The sequence below is a fragment of the Odocoileus virginianus genome, chromosome 20, assembly GCF_023699985.2.
Source record: "Odocoileus virginianus isolate 20LAN1187 ecotype Illinois chromosome 20, Ovbor_1.2, whole genome shotgun sequence".
Classification (NCBI taxonomy): domain Eukaryota; kingdom Metazoa; phylum Chordata; class Mammalia; order Artiodactyla; family Cervidae; genus Odocoileus; species Odocoileus virginianus.
In genome coordinates, this window is record NC_069693.1 from 6299030 (window position 1) to 6315601 (window position 16572).

At 52.5% G+C, this 16572-nt stretch overlaps 1 protein-coding gene across 1 annotated transcript; it reads left to right on the forward strand.

Moving 5' to 3' along the window:
* Positions 1–108: 108 nt before the first annotated feature.
* On the forward strand, positions 109–16015 carry GYS1 (glycogen synthase 1). Its single transcript, XM_020885570.2, has 16 exons — positions 109–457; positions 1874–2055; positions 4209–4400; positions 5283–5468; positions 5711–5855; positions 6667–6784; positions 7084–7204; positions 7493–7599; positions 9666–9725; positions 9816–9894; positions 11458–11571; positions 11880–12006; positions 13411–13506; positions 13702–13865; positions 14296–14376; positions 14539–16015. Exons 1-16 carry the CDS (start codon positions 340–342, stop codon positions 14857–14859), a joined length of 2211 nt encoding a protein of 736 aa, XP_020741229.1. The 5' UTR covers positions 109–339; the 3' UTR covers positions 14860–16015.
* Positions 16016–16572: the final 557 nt, after the last annotated feature.

Here is a 16572-nt window from a genome sequence, read left to right on the forward strand (position 1 = left end):
CCGAGCCGAGTGAACGCTACACTGTCCACCAATGAGAAGACGCGGGAGCCCCGCCCCCGGACGCAGACCAATGGCGTTGGCCGGGGGGGCGGGCACCGCCTCCTGGTGGCCGCAAGGTTTCTCTGCAGGAGCCCCAAGGGGCTCAGTGACGCTGCGGCCGCTTGCTGCCCTGGTCTGACCGCTCCGGGCGGGGGTGCGGTCGTGCAATAGGAAGCCGAGGGCGGTGCGAGCTTCCCGTCGGGCACCAGCTATCTGGCCCAGCGCCCTGCCCAGTGCATTCCTTCGACACCTCCGGGGCGCCCACCAGTGGCCCCCCGGAGCCCTCTAACCGCGTCGGCCATGCCTCTAAACCGCACTTTGTCCATGTCCTCCCTGCCAGGACTGGAGGACTGGGAGGATGAATTCGACCTGGAGAACACAGTGCTCTTCGAGGTGGCCTGGGAGGTGGCCAACAAGGGTGAGCAAACCGGGCAGAGGGACCGGACGAGACGAGCAGGCGGGGATGGGGGCCCGGAATATTGAGTAACAGCGTACGAGGCTGCATGGCATGATTCTTGGGTCCTGGGCAAGGAGCCTGTGACTCCTGTGCCCTTGGAGAGGGGCTGGAGTTTGTCTCCTGGGCCCTGGAGGGAGGGGATGAGTCGCGTAAGATGAAAGGAGCCTGGAAACCCAGGTCCTGGGTCCTAGGGGAGAGGGGGTTAAAATGAAAAAGACCAGAAGTTTGGGTCCTCAATCGGAAGAAGATGCCGGGGGGAGGGCTTGGCACTTAAGAACTGTGGCCCTAGGTGGGGAAGGATCTTGGGATGTAACTCCGGATTTGGAAGAGAGCCCACTTGGAGATGGGATGCACGCATCGTGGTGGGAGAATTTGGGGAATTGGTCATTTGAGAGTAAATACACGAGGAGGCTGGAGACCCTAATTCTTAGATCCTAGGGTGAGAGAGCATTGGGGCCTGGATGGCAGGGTTCTGAGTGCCTGAGCTCCAGGTTTGGAGGCATAGAGGAACCTGTGGCCTCAGACACATGCGCGCTGGATTGGGGGAAGACTGGGAAGTCCTAAATTGGTCAGGGGCTGGGCCCTGGGATGGGAGTGGCTGGGGGCCTGGATTTCTGGGTCCCAGGCTCCAAAGGGCCTGATATTATGGGTTTGTCTAGCTCCACAGAAGGAAGGAAGTTGGGATTTTGCATTGCTGAGTTTTGGGAGAGAAAAGGGGGCAGGGGGTGGCGGGGCTGCGGGTGTCTGCAAACATGGAGCCATGGATCGCCAGGGTCCAGGCTGCAGGGGGTAAGGAGTCTGGAATGGAGTCATGGGAGGGGCAGGGGCATGTGTGCCTGTGTCCCCATGTGGGGAGAGAGAACTGGGGGACAGGTCGGCAGAGTCCCTGGTGGGTGAGGGATGACAGCTCTGGCTTCTTTGGGACAACTGTGGGAACCTAAATGAGGCCATGAAGAGGGATTCTCCCTTATTGTGTCCTGGAGCCTGACTGGGAATTTAAACCCAGCTCCCTTAAGCTGGCAATTCAAGAACCTGGACCCTGATAACCCTTGTCAGCTTCTGTCCTCCTTGGCCCCAGCCCATAATTCTCTCACACCTGGGAGCCAAGGCCCCCAGTCCCTTCTCTCAGGCTCAGAAGTCCAGCCTGAACCCTCTCCTCCCTCCCAAGTCCTGACCCCAGCCCCCTCCTCCCATCGACCCAGGAGTACCATCCATCAACCCCCTCTCCCCTCCTCCCTCTGACCCTGAAGTGTGGGCTCCCAGTTCCCTCTTCCCACTGAGCCAGAGGTCCGGGGCTCCTGTGCACCTGTGCCTCTCCCCAGGCCCCAGATGTGTAGACCTCAGCTGGGGCCTGTCCTCGTGTACTTGGGCCCACAGTGGGTGGCATCTACACCGTGCTGCAGACGAAGGCAAAGGTGACGGGGGACGAGTGGGGTGACAACTACTACCTGGTGGGACCGTACACGGAGCAGGGCGTGAGGACCCAGGTGGAACTGCTGGAACCCCCGACCCCGGCCCTGAAGAGGACACTGGACTCCATGAACGGCAAGGGCTGCAAGGTGGGACATGGCCCTGCCGAGCGCGGGGTGGGGGCAGCGGAAGGAGAAAGAGCAGGGGGTGGACAGCCCCAGGGAGACAGGGAGGCCTGGATAGAAACTCAGGATGGCCCAGTACTTTCCCAGGCAGACACAGAGGAGCTAAGATTGACAGACACTCAGAGAGATACAGGACTCTGTGAAGTGAGTGGGTGAACCCCCAGCTCTAGGACATTGGTGAATAAACACAGACAGCAGGTACAAGACAGACTAAAACATGGCCCTAAGAGGAAGAGGCCAAGATCCTCAGATGCAGAGAGAGGAAAAGAGCTAGATGGACAGAGAAAACCTGGTGGGTGTGGGGTGGGGGTGAGGCAGGAGGTCAGAGCAGTTGTTCTGGAGCATGAAGTTCAAATTCATCTTCTCTGGGGACTTCCCAGGCAGTCCAGTGATTAAGACTTCACCTTCCAATGCAGGAGGTTGTGGGTTTGATCCCTGGTCAGGAAGCTAAGATCCCACATCCTTGGTTGCCAAAGAAACAAAACATAAAACAGAAACAATATTGTAACAAATTCATTAAAGACTTTAAAAATGGTTCTCACACACAAAATTCACCTTCTCTGCTTCCTCCCATGCGACCTTGACTGATGAACATGCTGATAACATCCACTGTAGAAATTTCTTGGGAGGATGAAATAGCTCATAAAAAGTCTTCAACCCAGGTCCTGGCATGCAGTTCACGCTGTCTGTGAGCTATTATCTTCGCGGTTATTATTATCACATCATTATTACTTAAAACAGCTTGCAGAGTGAGGTGGGCAGGTAGACAAATTAGATAGCTGATGGAGACGTGATGAGTGTCCCCAAAAGTGGTGGTGGCCCAGTGGTTAGGGCAACAGGGAAATAGAATCTAGATAGGAAAGAGAGGTAGCCTGATGTTTTAGAGAGAAGGGTCTCAAAGGAGAGAGGAAGATGGGTAACTGAGGAAGAGAGGCAGGCAGACCCAGGGGACAGAGTTTCGGATGGGTGGAGTTGGGAATTAAAAAGACGAGGGGGAGAGTGCCAGGCACCCAGTGAAGACGATGAGAACAGAGGTTAGGCAGCAGGGCAGGTTGGGTTCTGGGAGGGAGAGGTACAGGCTTGCCTTCATTCATTCACAGCCTCCGGTTTGGGATGGGGTCTGGAGTCCAATCAGGAGGGACTGTGTCCCTGAGGAACCCTAAGGCAGCTGCTGTCCACGTGCTGGGGGCCTAAGAATAGCCCCCCCAGCAAAAGGGCAGACAACAGCTGGGAGGGGGAGGGGCATCAGGGAAAAGCCACGTGGGGAGGAGTAGGGTGGCTCAGCCGGATGGAGGTGTGGCAGCAGGCCCAGAAGCTGGGCCACAGGAATCTGGAGGAAGCCAGCAGATCAGAGAAACATAGCAGGGGGCAGAAATCCAACCTGGAGGCTTAGAAACACTGCAGCGGTAGCCCCAGGGTGTGGAAAGTGGGCGGGCAGTATTAGAAAGGAGGCTGCAGAGTATAAGATGGGCTGGGGGCAGGGGAGAGAGGAAGCAGGTGACATATATGGTGAAAGAATCAGAAACAAGGCAGCGAGAAGGGTAAAAAGAAGCAGCCAGTGAGCCACAGAAAGGAAAGTTGATGGGAGAAAGCTACTTGATGACTGGTGGGAGAAATGTGGCAGCGGGTTGGAGAAATGATCAGCAGGGTGGATAAACAAGGCAGTATGGGGCACGGAGACAGGACATGTGCAATGTGGGTTATAAGTAGTGAAGGGACACAGCCGTTATAGACACTAAGCAAGGGGGACTTTCCTGGTGGTGCAGCAGTTAAGACTCTGCACTTTCCACGCAGGGGGCGCAAGTTCAATCCCTGATCAGGAACTAAGATCCCACATGCTGTGCGGTGTGGCAAAATAAAGCTTTTGAAAAGAAAGAAACGAAGCAAGGAATGGGGTGAGATGCCACGGCCGAGATGAGAAAAGATTGTGGGAGGAATAACTAACAGCAAACGGAGAAATAAGGCCATGGGTGAAAAATTAGCAGCAGGCAAAGAAAAAGAAGGTAGAAGAACCCAGGCTATGAGCCCGGACGTCTGCCTGGGGATGGGAGAAACACAGATGCTGTGTCTAGAGACAGGTGGCCAAGACCTTAAGCCTTCCTGTGTTCCCTCTGCAGGTGTATTTCGGGCGCTGGCTGATCGAGGGGGGCCCCCTGGTGGTGCTCCTCGATGTGGGGGCCTCAGCCTGGGCCCTGGAGCGCTGGAAGGGGGAGCTGTGGGACACATGCAACATTGGGGTGCCCTGGTACGACCGGGAGGCCAACGACGCCGTCCTTTTTGGCTTCCTCACCACCTGGTTCCTGGGTGAGGTAGGCCCCACTGTCCGTGTCACTGCTTTTGACCCCAGGTCCCAGATTAAAATGCCCATCAGCCCCTGGCCAGAGGGTTGCCAGGTGATCGGAGGGTGGTTGTTGTCTCTTCTGCCTGAGCATTCTGGGAATTGTAGTCCTTTAATCCAGGGATTAGCTCTAATCTTTGGGAACATGGACATCCAGGGGCCTAGATTCTTCTTTTCTCAGAGAGCCAATCTCAACTCCAGATCATTTACTCCAGTCTTCGAAATATGGAAATTGCAAGCCCCTAGCTCTAGAGGAGGCTGGCTTGACGGGAAGGCTCACCCCAGGGAATTCTGGGAGTTGTAATTCTCTCATCCCATATTGGGCTAGACTTGGCTTTCAGATGGGGCTCCGGATGTTTAGGAATTCCCAGCCTATATGAGAACCAGGAATCTTGTTACTGACCCTCTTTTAGGTTTTAAAAGGCTCAAGATGCTTTTTTTCCCCCTACACCTTGGGACATTTTATAAACTGGCTGCTTCTATGGCATCCTGGGAGTTGTAGTCTTTCAGCAAGTGTTGGGTACAGGTCTACGCTTGACTGCCATAAAGGGTCTCCAAGAATTGTGTTCATGACCTGGGGAAAACTTTGGTCTTTCCAATTCATCCCTGCTGGGACTTAGAAGGTTGGTCAAAAAAACAGCTCCCATCAGCCTCTGGGGATGGGTCAGCTAGTCCAGCGGCCTCAAGGGTTGAGAGGTCCTTGTCTGATGGGGATTGCAGTAGGTCACCACCCACTCTGTACAGTAGTGGGGGTAGATTTACCGCTCTCCTGCTTCCCATCTACGTGGGGGATCACTGGTTGTCTTCACAAAATACATGGAGACACAGCGGCCCTGTCTCTGTTGCCCCACAGTTCCTGGCCCAGAGCGAGGAGAAACCACATGTGGTCGCACACTTCCACGAGTGGTTGGCGGGCGTCGGACTCTGCCTATGCCGCGCCCGGCGGCTGCCCGTGGCTACCATCTTCACCACCCATGCCACGCTGCTGGGGCGATACTTGTGTGCTGGGGCTGTGGACTTCTACAACAACCTGGAGAATGTGAGCTGGGAGTGTGGCAAATGGGGGTTGCCAATGTTACAAGACAGCCCAAAGCTGTCTTCAAAGCCCAAGGGGATCAAGTTCCCTCTTCTCCTAGGACCCAGGAGTCCAAATCCCAAGTCCTCTTCACCCTCAGACCCAGGAGTCCATCTTCCAGCCCCCATCTCCCCTAAGACACTAGAGACCGGACCTTCTGTCTTTCCCCAGTCCTTCTAACCTGATTGCCCTTTCTGCCTGCCCAGTTCAACGTGGACAAGGAAGCAGGTGAAAGGCAAATCTATCACCGCTACTGCATGGAACGGGCCGCAGCCCACTGCGCTCATGTCTTCACTACCGTGTCCCAGATCACCGCCATCGAGGCTCAGCACCTACTCAAAAGGAAACCAGGTAGGAAATTGGCTGGGGACCACAGATGTAAACGAGGTAGTCTATGCCAAGGCCTGAACCAACTTTTTTTTTTTTCCCCCTGTAAAGAGCAGAGAACTACAACTCCCAGAAGGCCATAGGTTGCTGACCTAAATATGAGGCTGCCTGACTGTATACCCTAGAGGCTAATGGGAGGTGTAGTTTCTTTAATTTCAGAAATGGTAAAATTATTTTACTGACTAATATAGATATTGGTCTTACAAAGAGGAAGGAGGTTCCTTGGATTTTATTTTTGAGAAAAGCAGTGTTGGAACCAATTATTCTTTCCAAACTAGAGCATCCATTGTCGATGGGTGCAAGGCCTTTGGCTGGACAGCTCCTTATGTTCCTGGAATTTTACCCCAGCAGCTGGTGGGGGTTATAGTTTTTCACTGATACACTTTAATTCTATGACAATAGGAAACAGTTGGGGCCATAAAAGAGGCTTGATGGTAGAGAAACAGGATGGGGACATTCATTCCCCCAGCTCACGGTAGTGTAAGGGAAACGAAAGAACTACAACTCCCAGAAGCCTTGATGCTGATCTGTTCCCTGTTTAGTTAGCCATTCACAGGGGCTGATGGGAGTTGTGGTTAGGCTTCTGAATATAAGCAAGCAACATTGGGCAAGAAGGTGTCTAAGTGGTAGGCAATTGGGTCACCACAGGAACTCACAGAGGAGCTATCGAAACAAAGACATTGTGAAAGGAAAGGGGTCTTTCCTTCATTTATTCATTCAGCCACATTGATCTGAATGAAGAAATGAAATGTGGGACCTTCTCCCCCAATCCCAGATATCGTGACCCCCAATGGACTGAATGTGAAGAAATTCTCTGCCATGCATGAGTTCCAGAACCTCCATGCTCAGAGCAAGGCTCGAATCCAGGAGTTTGTGCGGGGCCATTTTTATGGGTATGTAGGCCAGATACTTAGGTCTCAAAAGAGGAGGGGGTTGGGAGCCCAGATTCCTGGGGCCAACAGAGGGGAGATCTGAGAGCCCTGTCTCTTGAGTTCTTGAGCACCAGCACAACGGCTGAGTATTTAAGGAAATCCCTGTCTAAGGAGAAAAGAACCACAGTTCCCATGATGAGCTCCCATGATGCCTCTGTCCTAAGATATTCTTTGCCCCTGTGGCTTCTGGGGTTTGTAGTTTGGAGGCTGCGGTGAGTGGGTGAGGGTCTTGGCTTCACCCTGGGTTGTGGCTTCTTTAGGCACCTAGATTTCAACTTGGACAAGACCTTGTACTTCTTTATCGCCGGCCGCTACGAGTTCTCCAACAAGGGGGCTGACGTCTTCCTGGAGGCCTTGGCCCGGCTCAACTATCTGCTCAGAGTAAGGCCTGGGCTGCAAGGGGTCAAGGAGAATGAGAATGGAGACCTGGGGAGGTAGGGGCAGGGAAACCTATGTATAAAATGGGAGTGTGGGGATGACTCAGAAGGAAGATCAGAGTCCCAGTGGGGATGGTAGCCCTGTCCTATATTCTTAACAGGAAGGGACGTGGCAGGGTCTTAGTGGTCTTGGAGGGTGGAAAAGGGTGGGTGGTCTCAGCCTTCTCCCATGTGATTCTCACTCACACATATATACACACACACACAAAGCCCTCCCTTTCCTCTGCCCCAGGTGAATGGCAGCGAGCAGACGGTGGTCGCCTTCTTCATCATGCCAGCTCGGACCAACAATTTCAACGTGGAAACCCTTAAGGGCCAGGCCGTGCGCAAGCAGCTTTGGTCAGCAGTCCTTGGCCCAGCATTTCCTGCTGCTCCCACTCCCAGCTCTGTGCTCTGGGTCTCCCGTTTCTCCTGGAGTCTCAGTTTTGTGATCTGTAACATGATCAACCCATCCCTGACCTGATTCCTAGCAGAGTCACTTGCTGCAGATGTCTCCAGCCCTGGGGCAGTATGAAGTTGCAGTTACAGGCAGGGTGAACGTGACAGCAGGACCAGGGCTCTAATATCCAACTAGCGAGTTCAGCTCATGCCCTCTCCCACTCTGGCTTTGTAACTTGAGGCCAACCACTCAGCCTCTCAAGCCTTTCTCTTTTCCTTCTTTTCTTGGGTGTGCTGGGTCTTCATTGCTGTGCATGGGCTTTCTCTAGTTGTGATGAGCGGGGGTTACTCTCTAGTTTCACTGCATGGGCTCAGTTCAGTTGTGGAGCTCGGGCTTAGTTGCTCCATGGGATGTGGAATCTTCCTGGACCAGGGATTGAACCCGTGTCCCCTGCATTGTGTCATATACAGTTGTGGGAGTGAAAGTCGCTCAGTCATGTCTGACTCTTTGCAACCCCATGGACTATACAGTCCATGGAGCTCTCCAGGTCAGAATACTGGAGTGGGTAGCCTTTCCCTTCTCCAAGGATCTTCCTGACCCAGGAATTGAACCTGGGTCTCCTGCATTGCAGGCAGATTCTTTACCCACTGAGTTATCAGGGAAGACCTCTTTTTTCTTTTAATATTAATTATTTATTTGGCTTCCCTGAGTCTTAGTTGCAGCACACGGGATCTTTAGTTTAGCATGTGAACTCGTAGTTGCACAAGCCTCAGTTGTTTTTTTTTTTAATTAATTATTTTATTTTTGGCTGCACCTGGGTCTTTGTTGCTGCACATGGGCTTTCTCTAGTCATATTGAGCTGGGGCTACCCTTGAGTTGCAGTGAGCAGGCATTTCATTGCGGTGGCTTCTCTTGTTGCGGAGCACGGGCTCCAGGGTGCACAGGCTTCAGTAGTTGTGGCTTGCAGGCTCTAGAGTGTGGTGTCACTAGTTGTGGTGCACAGGTTAGTTGCCTAGGGCATGTGGGATTTCCTAGACCAGGGATCAAACCTGTGTCCCCTCCATTGGCACGTGGATTCTTAACCACTGGACCATCAGGGAAGTCCAAGCCTCAGTTTCTTCACCTATAAAACCCACTCACTAGCCATCGGCTGGCTATTCCTTGAGCTCCTACTGTGTGCCAGGTGCTGTTCCAGGCACTGGGAACACAGTTGTGAACCAGAAAAATAAAATCCTTGCCCTCATTGAGTTCACATTCTAGAAAGTTCTATAGACAGTGCTCTGGCCAAAAAAAAAAAAAAAAAAAAAGGACTGGAGTATGAGATGGGGTTGTCAGGACAGGTCACAGTGAGAAAGTACCAGCAAGTAGAGACCAAGAGAGGAAATGAGGGAGAGAGCATTGTGTATATCTGGGGAACAGCATTTCAGGCAGAGGGAACAGCAAGTGCAAAGGCCCTGGGGCATGTTTGAGAAACAGCAAGGAAGCCAATGGGGATGGAGCAGAACGCCCTAGGGAGATGGGGTAGAAAATGAAGCCAGAGCTCTGAGAGGACATTGAACAGACGAATGTCAATGACATTGTAGGGTGGCACTTGGCTAGCTTTACTTGTGTCCATACATTTTCCCCTCTCAGGACGTAATTTTCCCTTTTAATAAAATGGGGTTTAGCATCACTAGCACAAATCCTAATAATAGCTGACATTTCTGGAAGGCTCGCTGTGTGCCGGGCACTGTGCATTTTTTGTCATGACCTCATCGAATTCGCACTGCAAACCTTTGAGGTTGCTTCTATTTTTATCCTGTCTGACAGATGAGTCACGGAAGTCAGAGAGGGAAGGCCATCTGTCCCTGGCCACACAGCTGATGCAAGGCACAAGGAAGACAAACCTTCCAGGACCTAATTCCCTGAGTCCCCATCCTCCAGCCCAGAAATCCCCAGGGCTTCTCTCTGCTCAGACCTCAACTTCCCAGCCTAACAATGAATGGCAGCTGGTCTCTATGTAATGTTGTCGTTCTGCTTCCTCCAGGGATACGGCCAACACAGTGAAGGAAAAGTTTGGGAGGAAGCTTTACGAATCCTTGCTGGTGTGAGTGCCCTGCCCTCAGCCCTGCATCCTCCTGGGCGCTAAACCCTCTCGTCACCCATGCCCAGATGCATCCCCCTGCTCGCCTTACAGGGGGAGCCTCCCAGACATGAACAAGATGCTGGACAAGGAGGACTTCACTATGATGAAGAGAGCCATCTTTGCCACACAGGTATGGTTTGGACTCCCGAGTCGAGAGATGGCGATTCCCAGCAGCAGTCCCTAAGGCAGACTGCCATGTTAGCTCTGACCCCAGAGATGGCTGGGAGTTCTGCTTTATCGCCAAGCCCTTATTCCAGGAATCAATTTTGAAGTCAGAAGGGTGTGAGCTGACTGGTATAACTTCAATTCCCAGAAGCCTTTAGGGCAGCCTGATTTCCCACAGCTTATTCTGCCACAGAGGCTGCTGGGAGTTGTAGTTCCTTTGAGTCCTTGGGGAATCCACGAGCAAAAGGTAGAAGGGACCTTAGACTAAAGTCAATAATGAAAGTGTTAGACGCTCAGTTGTGTCGGACTCTTTGTGAAGGTCACCACAAAAGGAGAACTACAACTCCCTGCTGACTTTGGGCTTTGCTGCATGCTACCTCTACCTCTTTCCCCAGAGGCTGCTGGGAGTGGTAGTTTTGTTGGTCCTCTGGGGGTAGACTGGGGTCAGCTGAAACACTCCTTGAAGAACATTGAAAATTCTCAGCAGTTGATGTTTCTTCTCCCATTGGTTGTTTCTAAGTTCCCAGATAGTCCTGGGAGTTGTAGCTTCTTTACATACCTGGGGCTAATTAGAGGGATGGAAAACCTTGGGGAAAAATTGGCAGCCACAGAATGAGAACTACAACTGCCAGCAGCCCTTGGGGCTTTTTTTTTGGCTGCCTTGACTCTCCCTGCCCCCAGAGACTTCTGGGAATTAGAGTTCTTTTCTTCTCTGGAGTCATGGGTTTTTGGCATCTGTGGTCAGTGTTGGTGATCCATTACCTGGGGAATGGAAACCAAGACAGCCAAGTTGCTCAGATAAGGTGTGACCTGTTTTTGGCCAAACTATAATTTCCCAAAGTTCCTAAAGGCAGTTGGCCTCACTGAGGATGTTTTTGTCATGAGGCTGCTGGGAGTTGTCATTTCCTGGGCTCCTGGAGTCAGTAAACTGAAGATGAGTAGATTTTTTAATGAGAAGAATGATGGGACAGCTGCGAAGAACTATACATCCCAGCAATCCCTGGGACTGCTATTGCACTAGCTTTGTCTTCCTCCAGTGACTCGTGGGAACTGTGGTTTCTTTTGAGTGTGGGCTTTTGAGGGTGGAGGTGGAGAGAAGGAGATCCAGGATTTTCATAAGAAAACTGTAACTCCAAGCAAGCAGTCCCTGAAAGGCACAGTCTCTGCCCCCATCAATTGCTGGGAGTTATAATCCCTTTGGGTTTCTTTGATGACAGCCCAGAGTACAGAACAAGTGTAGCTACAGTTCCCTGTATTCTGTGAGGCATGTTAACCCTGGTTCTGCCTCAAAGACAGCTGAAGATTATAGTTTCATTTCAGCTCATGGTGGTTAAAGGGAAATGAAAACCTTTACAGATAGAGCCAAGTAGGAAATCTACAACTCCTGGTAATCTCCTGGGTTTGTTCCTCCACAACCTGGTGACAATTGTGGTCCCCTCAAATCCCCAGGATCAGCATGGCTTATGGGGAAGGAGGGAGCCCTCTGGCCCTTCCCTGACCCCCCTATCCCCACTTGTGGCCCCTACAGCGGCAATCTTTCCCTCCTGTGTGTACCCACAATATGCTGGATGACTCCTCGGACCCCATCTTGACAACCATCCGCCGAATCGGCCTCTTCAACAGTAGTGCTGACAGAGTCAAGGTGAGCGCACTGGCCAGGGTGGGGTTGGGCAAAGGCGGGGGGAGTGGTTTAGGAGGAAGGCGTGTGATACAAGGGATGGAGCCTGACCCTCACGTTCCCCATCTCCCCTAGTTTATGAAAGGATTGCAGTGTTTAGAAAGAACTTTGCTTCCGAGGCAGACAGCCTTGGATTCCTATCTTTGTCCTGACACTGACTTGTGTGGCTTTTGTCAAGTCTTGCATCCCATCCAGGGAGCACCCTGGGATCTCCTTCTACCCAGGGAGGAGCTAAATAAGGTGCTCAGGCTGAGCCCTTGATTCTCTGCCAGGTGATTTTTCACCCAGAGTTCCTGTCCTCTACGAGCCCTCTGCTCCCCGTGGACTATGAGGAGTTTGTCCGTGGCTGCCACCTTGGGGTCTTCCCCTCCTACTATGAGCCTTGGGGCTACACACCAGGTGAGTTCAGCATCTGGCATGATCCTGAGCCAAGGGACTCGCCCTCCCTGAGCTCCAAGCTCCACCCTTGCGAAAGAGGAACAATGGGAACAGTCTGTTCATGTGTTTCTGTGACACAGCAGCTCATGTGATGAGTAACTAGAGGGCTGATGTCAGAGTTCACACGTGATTTCTCTGTTTGCTGCTGTTTGGTTTCCGCAAACAACAACAGCTAAATGCACAGTTTGCTAACAGTCCAGCTACTTTCGTATGTTTTTAAGGCAAAATAAATACCACATTTGCTGTAGTATTTCTTCAGTGATGAGTAATTTGACAAATCTTTTAAATAGTGCTTATGTGATGATTAGGAAACTTGCCAGTTTCGTTTTCATCCACAGTTAAAATGATGTGACCAGCCCCAACCCTATTTTTCCCATGGTGGTGGTGGTTTAGTCACTAAGTTGTGTCCGACCCTTTGCGACCCCATGGACTGTAGCCCGCCAGGCTCCTCTGTCCATGGGATTCCCCAGGCAAGAATACTGGAGTGGGTTGCCATTTCCTTCTTCAGGGGATCTTCTTGACTAGGGAATTGAACCCAGGTCTCCTCCATTGCAGGCAGATTCTTTACCCACTGAGCTAGAAGTGCTACCTCTAGCCTCTGTTTTTTTTTTTAATAAGCCTTGTCATATGTAGTGCTTACATATGCAGCTGACAGATATTTTTAGAAACACATAAGAAGTATAATAAACTCCTTGAAGCATTTCTCAGCATTATTTAAGGTAGTAAATGAGGTATAGAACGTGCTCTGCACACAGGGTTAGTAATAATGAGAGCTCTTATCCTACCTCCTATCAAAACAGACTACGGGGACTTCTGTGGTGGTCCAGTGATTGAGGTTCCTGGCTCCCTATGCAGGTGTTGGGGGGTTGTTCCATCTCTGGTTGGGGAACTAAGATCCCACATTCCTCACAGTGTGGCAAAAAAAAGCAACAAAACAAAACAAACAAACCAACAACAAGAACAACAAAACAGACTATGAAGCTATGAAAACCAAAACAGTGTAACCTGGCACAGCAAAGTATCTTACAGGTTGTAAGGATTCATTAAAATGGTCCACTCTGGCCCAGAGTACCAGGTTCAATAGATTAGCATCCTTATTGCCCAATTATAGACTTTTTCTTACCCTGAGCCCTTGGGGAAAGTGAATTCCCTTTTCTGGACCTCTTAGCGTCCCCTCTAAGAAATAGGGACTATCACTCGTGGGCTAATGCACAGCTTGATTTTTCTGGCCTCTGATTTGCTCAGCACAGCGCCCGGCACTTGTTAGAGGCTCCAGTAGAGGGCGCCATTGAAGCTTTTATTGGGATTTAAGACACTACTGTAAAGAGGGGAAAGTAAGCAGACCTTTCTCACACTTTCCCGCAGCTGAGTGCACGGTAATGGGTATCCCCAGTGTCTCCACCAACCTCTCCGGGTTCGGCTGCTTCATGGAGGAACACATCGCAGACCCCTCAGCTTACGGTCAGCGTCCGGACTGAGAGCCGAAATTCTTGAATACTGGGAAAGAGGGGCGTCCACTTGGTCCTCTTGGGCCACTAAGAGGAGGGAGTGGACTCCTTAGTGCCGGTGGGAGGGAGGCCTCCCGGTGCTCGCAGAGTCCCAGAGAGAATGAAGGTTTCAGTCTGTTCTCTGAGACCCCCGTCCTGGCCCCGACAGGCATCTACATTCTGGACCGGCGATTCCGCAGCCTGGATGATTCCTGCTCGCAGCTCACCTCCTTCCTCTACAGCTTCTGCCAGCAGAGCCGAAGGCAGCGCATTATCCAGCGGAACCGAACGGAGCGCCTCTCTGACCTTCTGGACTGGAAATACCTAGGCCGGGTATAACTCCCCTCCCTGTCCTCTGCCGGTGAATCAGTCACTTCCGACTCTGGGTGTCTGATTCCCCAAGCCTCGAAAGCTGGCACAAAGGGCACGCTCTCTTTTTTGTAACGCTTGCTGTCCTTTTAAGAAACTAACGTCCAGAAGATACCTGGGTTGGAAGTTCTCTATTTGCATAGGGTGTGGCCAAAGAGGTACCTGATTGGAGAATCCCACCCTCTTAGTGGGTGTGGCTCAGAGGCTGTCCATTCATAGCCCTGCTTATCTACATAAGAGGTGGAGCCTTGGACTTCGTTGGCCAACTGGAAATTGCCCGGGGGTGTGCTTATCTGATTAAAGGTGTAGCCAGGACTTGCCCTGTCGCCAAATCTCGGGGCGCGAGGTCTGCTTCTGCCCTCTGATGCCCACCCCCTTCTTTCCCTCCAACAAGTACTACATGTCAGCGCGCCACATGGCGCTGGCCAAGGCCTTTCCAGAATACTTCACCTACGAGCCTCACGAGGCTGACGCGGTAAGTGGATCCAAAGGTCCCTCTAGTGGGCCAGGAGCTAGAAAGGGGGTGGGACGAGGTGTCCCTCCTGAAGTCACAAGGCCTCAGGGACGTTGGACGCCCAGGCTGGCTGTAGGGGGCCTCTGCTCACTCTGCGGTTTATGCCCACACCTCCGTATACAGACCCAGGGCTACCGCTACCCACGGCCAGCCTCAGTGCCACCATCACCTTCGCTGTCGCGACACTCCAGCCCACACCAGAGTGAGGATGAGGAGGAACCCCGGGACTTACCACCGGATGAAGATGGCGAGCGCTACGACGAGGACGAGGAGGCCGCCAAGGACCGGCGCAACATCCGCGCGCCCGAGTGGCCGCGCCGCGCCTCCTGCACCTCTTCCACCGGGAGCAAGCGCGGGTCGGTGGACACGGCGCCCTCCAGCTCACTCAGCACCCCCAGCGAACCCCTTAGCCCCGCCAGCTCCCTGGGCGAGGAACGCAACTAAATCCCCAACCCCACACTACCCCTTCCCGCGCCTGCCCCGCCAACCCTGCCTCCCTTATCCAGAGAATGGATGTGGAATGGCGCTGTCCGAAAACTTCACTCAAGATCTTCAACCCTCTGTGGGGTCCACAGCCCCACCTCCTCCGCCATATACTCCAGCCCCTCTAGCCCCGCTCTTGGAATCCCCAACACTCCAGTATCCACAACACTGTGCCTTTCTTGTGCCCTGGAGTCCCCCCGGGCCGTCCCAGAGGCCAGGGATCTGCCATTGCCCTGCCGTGGTGCCAGAGGTTTTCAGAAACCTGCTCTGTTGCCTTTTATGCTGGGGCTCCTAGAAACCCGTGTGCTTACTAATTCTACAGTATACAGAGTCTGCCATGTGCAGGCCTGGCCAGGGCGCCACGGAGCACTGGAAACCACGTGGCGTCCCTGAGAATGAGACAATCAAGTCCAGAGCTGGCGCCCTTTCAGGGACTTCACTGAGTGCAGGTCCTCTATTTCAACTCCAGAACTCGGGCTCCAGGCCAGTGCACTCCTGTTTACTCTGACGAGCCCTCCCTGGGGTGTCCAACTCTGCCTGGAGGATCCCTCCACCCCAACTCCCTTCTTCCTCTGCACTTTGGCCAAGCAAGTGGGGGCAGAACCACTTGTCTTCTCATTCCTACTGGAGAACACCGTCTTGGTCTAGATGCCTTTCTGGCCTTTTCTGGACCAGACCCTACTCCTCCTCCCCTGAATCTGAATTCCCCCATATCTCTAGACTCCTGTGGCCTCCAGGGAATCCCTCTGCTGAGGACAACTGACTGTCTTCTCCTGCACCCTCCCCCAAACAACCCCCAACCGCTAGACCCATCATGAAACCACTGGGTTCTAAGTCTCAGCTGCTGATTCTAGAACCTTGCCTCTGTGCTGCATCCTGGTCCCATCCCCCCAATCTAGAACTCAGCCCACTGGATTCTAGAACCTCCATATTTACCTCACTTCGAGGCTCTTCCATCCCCAAGCTGTGCCCTGCCCCCAGCTTTGGTGAAAGGGAGGGGCCCCCTCACGTGTGCTGTGCTGTGTCTGCTGCACTTGGTTTGCAGTTGGGAGGGGAAGGCAGAAGGGGTGTGATTGAAGTGTGTCCAGAGATGAAAAAATACATATATATTTAAGAATCTCAGGTCTAATCTGACGTGAGGGCATGGTGGACCTGAATCCTGGCCCCGCCTTCCTCCCCCCACCCTCCTGCTCCTCTTTACTCTGATTCCTCCCCCTGCCCATGGCTGGGTTCCCGTTCCCTTGTCTCACTCTACTGTCTTAGAGATTTGGCTTGCTATTGGATTCCAGTGTTATTTCAAAGGCGCCTCTCTTTGTTTTAGACTTGACCTTAAGTGGCAAAGTTGGCTCAAGCTCTTTGGCAGAAAGGGGCTGTCTCTGGGAAAAGGACCTGCAGGGTAGCCATGAGCCGTATGTGGCTATTTAAATTACTCAGTAGCACTAGTCATATGCAAGGGTGGCCACATGTGGCCTATGGCTACCCCATTGGACAGCACAGATGGAGTACATTTCCATCATTGCAAAAAGTTCTGTTGGACAGCACTAGTTCAGCCCATGTTTCTACTAGGGACTCTGGCCTCTGCACTTTGGCCTTACTGTCCCCCTGGATGGCTATTTGTGGGAAAAAAACTCAGTTCTAATCTTCCCTAGGCTACATGTGCATCTCCAAACCAAT

Excerpts from the sequence above, each read along its gene's own strand:
- GYS1 (XM_020885570.2), top strand. The coding sequence starts at position 340 with ATGCCTCTAAACCGCACTTTGTCCATGTCCTCCCTGCCAGGACTGGAG. Across the intron at positions 458-1,873 it reads CTGGGAGGTGGCCAACAAGG|TGGGTGGCATCTACACCGTG; the intron begins GTGAGCAAACCG and ends TTGGGCCCACAG. Across the intron at positions 5,469-5,710 it reads TCTACAACAACCTGGAGAAT|TTCAACGTGGACAAGGAAGC; the intron begins GTGAGCTGGGAG and ends CTGCCTGCCCAG.